Here is a 9,852-nt window from a genome sequence, read left to right as displayed (position 1 = left end):
CATGCAGCACCAAGAGTGATGAAATACCAGAGTACAGGCAGACAGCAGGTGACGGCACAAGGGAAAGGCAATGATTTGTATTTCAAGTGCTTATATTAGGATCTTCCAGGAAAACTACAATCTTGTTCCATCCTCAGTCATCCCATCTGAAACACAAAGCTGGAAGTAACACTTTTCATTCATACGGCATTAGTATTTTTCCTCCTGCAGATTACAAAACACCAAGAAAAGTGGGCAAGGACTGCCTGCTCAGCACATAACGACCCAGCCTGCACCAGTTCAAAGGCACTGTCAGGTCAATAGGCAAACTGCAAATCTGCAAATTTTCAATCAGAAAGTTCTTCTCAGCTTTGCTACAAGTTTCCATTGCAAACTTTTGCAAAATGAAAGCACTGTGCATCCAGGCTGTTTGCCTCTAAAACCAGAGGTTACTGATACTGCTTCTTTGGAGGCAACAGTAAAAACCACCACTGAGGAGAAAGTGTGACAGCTGGAGATCTGTTCTAGCTCCTCACTTAGAACAGATGGGGCTACAACCCATGACCTGGTCATGCCATACTCGGAGCCAGCAGGCACTCACTACTCATACAACCAAGCGACTCCTCCGGCACAACGTTGGTTTCTTTTCACTTTTCAAAACATTCCTTTGTGAGTTGAAGCAGCAGAAAACTCCAGTTTTTTCATCGTCTTGACTTTTACCATCTCACAGTTTTTTAACATTACACAATTCCTGTCCTTGAACTTCCTACAAGTACCAGACAAGGGCTGTTCAACCTCTGACAGCATAGTAAGTTTTTGGAGCTTATTAGGGTTGAGATATTGAATGGCAGAAAAAGGAATGGAGAAAAATCTTAAAATACTTTTCAAAACAAAGATCACACTCTCAAAGTAACTTTTATACTATTTAAAAATCTACATTTAAACTTACCCTAGTGGCAAACATGCTACTCTGTTAAAAATATTTTTCCCAGTTAATTGGATGAACAGCAACCAAAGCACATCTGTACCTACACACCCTGAAAATATATCCTTCTTACTATCAATTATTTTCTCTCAGCAGGTACACTTCTACTTTCCCAAACCATTAATAACCACATCTTCTGATGAAAAAATAAACACTTCAGTTTATTTCAACATTATTCAGAATAAAGAGTAAAGCACAAAGCCAAAAAAGAGCCACTTGACAGGTAACTCTGCTAAATCTGAGACAGATGCAGATGCTGTGGTAAAAATAAATGAACTCTACACACACAACTTACAGACAGGTTCTTCACAAGCACTCTTAATTCACAAATTCCAACAGAACAACTACAGTCATTGAGTGGTTCTGGAAACCACACCATCACTAATAAGGAAGGGAAAGAGCACTAAGCACATCTTCTAACTCTTTCATTCTACAACAATAGCTCAGAGTTTGCATTTCAGTTGTAGCTAGGGAAGAGGAAAGCAAAGCAGAAGAAAACACAGGACATCGGAATCATACCCATTTCTAAACAACAAGGACAAAAACCAGATCAGTGAAACAGAGTATCTTTTTAACAACAGATCCTCAGTATAAGTGCAGCTTGGTCTACACTGGTGCAGAGGATGCCTTCTATGCCCTACCTGCTCCATGGACTAACAGACTTTGGCCCTGAAGGCCTTTTAATTTGCAAAATTTTATCAACATAGCTGCAGTCTAAGAGCAGCTCAGGTCAACCGTGACTGAAGTTATGTGGCTTTCAGCTATCCCTTCAGCAGTTGTACTGCCATGAGTTTCAATGAGCAGGAAAGGTTTATGTATAGCACTGATAAGAGCTAAAGACATCCTTGGAAAAGGACGGCTGTTCACTGTCCTCACTAAAAAAACCCAAACAAAATTGGCCACTTATTCACCCAGAACAAAAACAAGCAGCTGTCTCATGGTTTGGAGAGAGTTTGACACCTTAAACAGTAACTAGAGAGCTCTATCCAAACTGGTATTCCATGTAAAAGCTCTCGAGAAATGCAGTATCATTGTGCACTATCTAGATGAAGCTTTCATTGATTTAAAAGATAAACAGAAGACACATAAATTCTAGACAGTATGTTCTTATTGAAAATAAGGTAAACTGGCTCTCTTGTTATTTGCACAAATACCGACAAAACCCAACTGCTGAGAAAACAGCACTCAATCTTTCCCTCCATCAGCAAAACTGTAAGACATCTCATGTGCCAGTGAATGACTTCACATTGTGGACACAGCCAGTGCCTGTACTGCAGACAAACCCTTGGCTGACCTCACCAGTTCTTGGAGCACAGGCCTTGTTGTCAAAGCCAAATCCCAGCATTGCCTTCAGCATCTCCCAACAGCCAGTTCTTTGCTCTTGGAACTCACCACCCACACAGGCTGGGAGGCAATGGCCACAGGCCTTTGCAAAGTGTTACAGGTGCCCTTGGGATCAGTGTCTCACACTCCCCACGATGTATGTTCCCTGCACAGGTTCTCTACTCTCTCCTTGCTGATGCAAGCTGCAGAAGCACTGTTCCCCTGTACACACGCATCCGTAGCAGCCAGAGATGATCATGAACTGCAGGGAGCAACGTAGAGTTTCTGCACCTGGTGGGGAGCACAGAAATTCTGTGCTGGCACTGCTGGTTTTGGTGCTCCCCAAGGAAGCAACTTCTACTCACAGAGCTGCGCTGGATTTCATCAACAACTGTTACTTGACTTTGTGGATTCTGCTGCTCCAGTACTAAATATCATTTTCATGGTTGTTCAAGTCAAAGGAGTTTCACAGCTTCTGAACTTCGGAGGCAGAAAAGAGGGAAAGTGATTGGCTGAATATTTGTTGGGTGTTTGCCCTTCGCCAAAACAGATTAGACATCAGCAACCCTAAATTAAAAGCTTCACTGCTGCTAAACAGGCAATTTTTACCATTTCTCATTATGCTACCTGACACAAAGCAGCACAATCCAAGGTTTCTGAGAGCTCTCCTGACTTCTGCCCTTTTATTTTTGTGAAAAAGACCAAGACATAGAATTCAAAAGGAAAAAATTAAAAAGAAAATTATTCAGAAGGTGGAAGCCTAACACCCAACCCCCCTGGCCTTCCCCACAGAATAATTCCAGATTAAACTAGCAAAATAGAATCTCATCAGTTGCAGGTGTTCTCCCTTTTCTTCCCTGGCATAGAAGCACAAAGTATTTGGACTGCCCCTTTAGAAAATGACACCCAGAAAAAACTCTTATTTCATATGCATGAGACAGATATGCACTTCCACTGAGACTCACACTTGAAAAAGAATCTTGTTTACTCCCAACCACAAACAAGTCTGTAATTAATTTCTTTTAACTTTAGTGAGACTGCCTTGCACTGAGAAACAGGGCTGTGCAGTATAATGCACTAGGCTAGGAGAATATTAAATAGTAACAACTCACTCCTTGCATGACCATCTCTAAATTAAAAAATTTTTGCACACTAAAATTAACTATACATATGCACTCTGCAAACTACCTGTAAGTCTTACAGTTGACAGGCAAGACCAAGTTATAGTGAAAAGGCATCAGCTTTTAACAAGGACAGACTGCCTGATTCACCCTTGAGTTCGACTGCGATAAGACCTCCACTCTACTGCTTGTCAATCAGAAGCATTTTACCAAGATTGCTATTTGTCTGCACAGACTGTTTAAGTCTGTACACGTTACTTTTGTATTTTGCTCAAACATTTACCACCTGCAGAAACAGAGTGCCCTCTAGCTCCGGCCAAACTCAAGAGAATTCTCCTAAGACACTGTCTCCTTAAAGTCCAGCAGTTAGAAACACAGGAGGAAACAAGGCCCTCTGTTACCTGTACTCTTACCTGTCCTGGGGTCAAACAGCTGGTTGGCCTCCAAATCTGTGAAAGTGCTGAAGCAAATGGGACATTTAAAAGAGGCGCGATTGGTGGAGTCTCTTTCATCCGTCTCAATCCTCCTCCTCATGTGGTCCAGCTTGTACTTCACCACGTTCACCAGGAGGCGGTAGTTGATGAAGTAGTAGTTATGACGGGTGGTTTTGCCATCCGGAGCCGTCTCGACCCTCATCCTGCATTTGATGAACTTGTCACCCTTGAGAGTGTTGAGAACAGCCCGCAACTGCTTCCTATCAAACTTAAGGAGCTCTAGCATGTCCTCCTCCTTCACACAGGCGTTCCTGATGAGAATGTCCAGAGCCAAAGCATGTTCAATGCCATAAAAGCCACGCACCACATATTTGGCAAGGCGTTTGAGAGCTGCTGGGACCTCAGTGACGACGTCTGGGTCAGTCATAGCAGGTTCAGATCTTGAGCTTCATGTATACTGCAATGAAAAACAGGCAGATGGATTCTTAGCTAGTCTTCTAACTTCCGAAATTCTTATTTATCCTACTTAGAGCTAAGAAAAGGATGAGGTGCTTTCCATTTCTCTTTCCCAAGCCCTGTACTGTCTCCTTAGGTGTTCATAATGCCAATGCTACAGAAACAGAATTATGTTACCTCTCATTAAAAACAAAATGATGGAAAACTTTTTAAAAAGCACACAAGAAATTGGTACCAAAACATACTGCAGATTTCATTTCTACTCAGTCACAGCTGGAGTAGCAAAGCTGTCCTGAAGCTGAGCTCCAGAAGACAGCTTCATGATCAGCTGAGGCTTGTAGCCTGGGAGAAGCAGAAAAAGGCTACAGCAAGAAAGGTCCTAAGACAGCCCCAGAGTGGAGTAGTCTTGTGGCCTCAGCTGATGTCACTTGTCACACTGTAAGTAGCCCTGCCTGCTTTTGCTCCTCAGACATCACTGGGCAGATATACTGTATTAGGACAGCTTACTACTTCCGCCTTGATTTTAGATGAACAAATAGGTCCTTACAAAGGACTGATCCTTCATTTACAGGGTCCCACATTCAGACCTTAAAAGACCATGAATAATATAGCACAATAAAGAAAACAAAAATCAAGACACAGTGCACATGAAGAGATGATGTGTTTAACAAACAAAAAAAGTATTCCACAAAGTACCTTTTGAGTCACTTACCATGACTTACCAGGCTGTCTGTGACAAGACAATCATTTTCAAGTACTGCATTTTCACTTCACTTTTCTTTGGCTTAACATCAAATGGCACAAATGGTCATGACTATTACATGCTTCTGTGACATATGTGGGAACATGTACAGAATCATATGCAAGGAATTCCTCATATTGTCAACCCTACCAGATTTAGCCAGCAGACAACTAAGAGCAGTAACTCTTCTGAAGCAGAAAGCTTTGTCCAGTGAAGAGAAAAAGAGAAGGAATTCCATAAGGTGCAAAGGGTTACTGTCATTCCAAAGGGTGCTTTTCCCCATTTTCTCTCCACTCTTTCAAGTCTATACATCTGTTGGCAATAACAAAATTCCTCTCCACTCATAATGTATGGATTTCCACATATAAAAGATTCAAGACAAGAATGAAATATTAGAGGTGCTTTTGAAATACCCATTCAGAAGGCTGTACATCCAGATAACTTCAAATAAAACTTTGAATCATCTTTTTCAGTTACGATTCTTCTACGCTGGTTTAGGACATGAATAACTATTTCTTAAGCAAAAGATTCCTTCAACTCAAAAAAAACCCCACACATTAATTTCTGTTTGTTCATCATTGCTACACAGTTTTTATCCATGAACTAATATAAAAAATCGTAAACCTCTGCCAATCCCAATTTTCACTTCCCTTAGATGTTTCAGACACTGTATATGGACCTCCCCAATATTCAAGTCTATCAAACAGAGGAAAGCAGAGAGTGACAGCAGAGGAAAGGATCTGCATAAGTATCCTATTTTCTTCATCACTGTCACAAAATCCGTGATAGGATTTTTGACAAACACCATTACAGAACTTTTCTACGCTCTTGACACTAAGACATCTCCCTGAAGTCACCAACTCTACATGTAACCAAGCTGCTGCTGACTCACTTCCATCAGCTAAGGCTTTTCAAAAATCTGTGATCATTTATTGCAGTAGCCTGCCTGGATTTTTTTCTTATGAGAAACAGTGCCCCCTCAAAAAACTCTAGGTAACATTATCCACTGAAGCTTTACTTCTCTCCCCCCCCTACACTCTTTGGCCACTGAGGAGGTATGTTCCTCTCAAGGGTTGTGGCCAGTGCAACTGGAAAGCAATCAGGCTGTGGAATGTGAAGCTTAACACTAAATAAATAAGGATCATCCTGCCTTTTCTGCCTTTTAGGTAAGAAAAACACCTTAATTCTTTTCTTTTAAAATGCTTCCCTGCTTGAGCATTTCTTTTTCTCTAACTTAGGGACAACTGATATTCACAGTGCTCAAACTGGAATTAACTGAGCAACATTTGTTGACTGCTGGTATGCAGGCTGAGAATAGCTTACAGAAAACAAAGCTTGCATGTCCAGCTCCAGCTTCCCTTCAAGGAAATTAAATTAAAATACGTGCATCACACCACGAATTAACCATGAAACAAGTGCTTCTAGAGTCAGTCAGCCTTCTTTTGCATGCCAGATCCATAGTGATTTATCTCACACAAAGGACCACTTTACAGGGCTTTGCATTAAAGGTAAAAGCTTTAGCAATAAAGGATGCCCCATCAAGACTTAACCATGCAGTATTTTTGAATCTCTAAGTCAGACCCAATCTAAATACTGTCATAGGACATTGTCCTTGAAGATCAATTTCATTCTGTTGGTATTTTTTCAGTCTTTCAATCACTTAAAGATAAATCTTGGTTTTGACTGCATCTAACAGCAGCACACTGATACTATAAAACAATGTCAACGCAGAAGCTGGAGAGAAGCCTTTATTTATTCAAATTGATTAAATCTTACTCAGAACTTAAGCACAGTAAAGAATGAATGTAAAGATCAATTTTAAACAAAACCTGGCACCCCAGGAGATAAGTCAAATTTTGAAAGTCAAAAGCTTTTTAAGTGCTGATCTGAAGACCAGACAAAAAAACCTTCTCTCCTCATCAATTCACTCTTACTAAAAACTTCCCTGTAGGAAAACTCAACGATGAAACTTGAAGGGGCACAGTGACCTTCAGAACATCAGTTGCAACAAAAGAAAGGAGAAAAGTGTTTTTAAATAAGCACATCTCACTCTGGATACATCATCTGAGAGCTGATGGAAAGCACTTTCTCTGCGTTAATAAGACAACTGCAGATTTCCACAGACACTTTCAAAACAGGTTTAAGGTACAATTTCCCAAATAATGCACTCAAACAGCTTAAACTGAGACCTATAAGGGACCAATAAATAAAACTAGATCTAAGAGTGTATATCTTTTCCCTTGCTTTTCAGCAATAGTTAGAGATTTAATAATCTTTCTTAGTGTCAATGACTAGAAAATATTCTTTTTGATCTAGTGAGACCAGGAGTTTTAATACAATTATTTCTTCTGCTCTACTGGAGATTTTGAGTGATGTCCAAATCTTCTGTGCCCTTAGGTAACAGTAGGCATCTTAACTGTAACACTAGTTTTCTTCCAGGTGGGGATATATGGAAATACAAGCATTCTGAAAACACCAGAAACCATTCTTCCCTATTATCCTCCACTTCAAAAAATGGATTAACAGAGTTTAAATTCTAAATCCTGCAGAAGACAGCCTTTGGGTGAAACAGCCAATCAACTAGTGTCATATTTAAGAAAGGGGAAAAAAAAAACCCAAGGAGAAACAAAGCCAAGAAAGAACACTGAAAGAACACCCTCAGCAAGCTTTGCTGCATGAAAGTCAACAATGCTGAACACAAATAACTTAGCTCTAAAAATGAGAATGTTGAGCAAACACTGATCAAAAGCAAGGGCTCTGAAAAGATCTGTATGGTTGGATGAAGGACATATTTTACATCATTCGCCATAATCATGTTCTCACACAAGACACATGATACGTATGCACAGGATGGCACAAAAGTGAGCACGTACCACTGCCAGAACACACCAGGCCAGGGTCTAACAAATTGTGTCTCTAGGAGAAGCTGACATCTGGCCCACAATTTAAAATCCAAGGCTTTTAATCTCTAAGTTGCAATTTCTTACCACCTTTCACCAGACAAGAAATGCAGTGATGCAACTCACACGCTGCAATCCAGTACTACATAAATATCAGCTTAAAATTCATAAGCAGGGGACTTCACCACTGCATCCTTGAGCAACAATTTCACCTTCCACTGAAGCAGTAAGTCAAGCCTGAATTAATTACATATGCAAAGAAATATGATAACGTCTTCTAACAAGGTTTCAGTGGATGTGCAACCGTTTCAAAATAACATCTGAACTGACCTTAACAATTTATGAACATCAAGGAACATTTTCAGGGGGAAAAAATAAAATAATGGCCAAGATACTCCACTATACAGTGAGCACCTACAGACAGCCCTGATAATAAAGCAGACTGGACAGGATCATACTCAAAAACAATCAAAATTTAAATATGGGCTTTATTAAAAGAGACAGCTGTTGGGGAATTGTTCTGGGCAATTACGTGAATGCAATTCAGTATTATGGGTATAGGAGGAAAGTAGACCTGTCTGTGTTAACACAGTAAGACAGCAAACCTAAATACACATTTTTTGTGGGTTTTTTAAAATCGTTCTAAATGGAAGAATTAATATTGATGTAGCTATAAAAAGCAACACTGGAAAAAGAGACCTACAGCTACACAAAACAATCAGATCTGCTGGGTGAAGAAAATCAGGGTACATTCTGCAAAATGCAGATTGTACTTCAGGTTGAGTAAAATGTATGAGGCACAGGCCTTCAGCATAACCGGAGATGTCAGAAAAGAAATCAGGAGGAAAGCAAGTGACTGCAAAAAAACCCATTCGGTGTGATAGGACCAAAGACCACACAGAAGCCAGAAATTCAACCAAGCAAACATCCCCACTGGTCAGGACTTTCCTGACACAATATCAAAGCAACTAAACTCTTCTTCTCTGCGTACAAAGATTTTAAGAATTCTTCTGTGAACTCAAACAGGAATTGTACTAATGATGTTAGATCTTTCTTCCTGCTTTTCCTGACTAAAACTGAGACAAAGTCTTAAAAAGGTGATACCTAGAAGCCACAATGTAGATGAAACTAGTACTAGAAATTATGAAAGCCTAAATCAGCCAGTATGAATTAGCAGGAATTTTTATCCAATACTGCAAATGAACATCACCTGGTTTTAACATGTAGCTTTGCGACTTATTTTAATTTTACCTCAGAAAACATAAACATGGCTCGGCTCACTATTCATGTATTTTACACAGTAAACATTTTAAAAGCAGGATCTTGAAAAAGGAAGCAGACTGCTCTTCAGATTCATTTGGGTATACAAACCCTTTATCACACCTCAGATCTCTTTTGGAGGAAAATTTGGAGTTGCAGGTTTGTCTGTGAACTTAGGCTATCAGGCATACTGTTAACACCTAAAGGTGCTTCCTCTACTTCCCCATATCTAATTTTTATTGTCAGTGCTCTTTTTCACCAAATCTTTGAGACCAGCTTTTGCCATTTTGTCTGGAAAATGTTTCTGCAGGCTTCTGATGTACGATTTTTTTCAAAAGGGGAAAAAAAATCACTTGTTTACACCACTGATACAGTTTCTTCAGGTAAAATCAAAATCAGATTATAAGAAGAGAGTCCCTCACCTGTAAATAAGGTAAATATGACAGGCTTCCTGGAGCCAGTATATGCCATATCTCACTCCACCAGTCACTTGCAATATCCTAGTTTTGCAGTCTCTCACTCTAACAAAATTTAAAATTCTGCCTTCCAGAAGATGATGAGGTTAAGCTGAAAGGAGTGATTCTGAATCTTCTGGAGAACACCAAGGGAAGGCATAAATTTCAGAACTTCAGTGGCAAAAACATGCCATCAG

General features: G+C 40.0%; 1 protein-coding gene across 11 annotated transcripts in view; it reads right to left on the bottom strand.

Annotated features, from left to right (window-relative positions):
• Positions 1 to 9,852, bottom strand: part of GTF2E1 (general transcription factor IIE subunit 1) — a 78,043-nt gene that overhangs the window by 65,310 nt on the left and 2,881 nt on the right. For all 11 annotated transcript variants that reach the window (XR_001874737.1, XR_001874738.1, XR_001874736.1 and 8 more), the window contains exon 2: positions 3,822 to 4,299. Coding sequence is in view for 4 of the 11 variants with exons in the window: in XM_017814805.1 (XP_017670294.1) it covers positions 3,822 to 4,269 (448 nt within the window). In the remaining 7 variants the exon portion in view is untranslated. The remainder of the gene's footprint in view (positions 1 to 3,821; positions 4,300 to 9,852) is intronic.

The sequence above is a fragment of the Lepidothrix coronata genome, unplaced genomic scaffold (assembly GCF_001604755.1).
Source record: "Lepidothrix coronata isolate B3197 unplaced genomic scaffold, Lepidothrix_coronata-1.0 Scaffold46, whole genome shotgun sequence".
NCBI classification, from domain to species: Eukaryota; Metazoa; Chordata; class Aves; order Passeriformes; family Pipridae; genus Lepidothrix; species Lepidothrix coronata.
The sequence above is the reverse complement of the archived record's forward strand: the minus strand, read 5'-3'. Positions and strand labels throughout refer to the sequence as shown.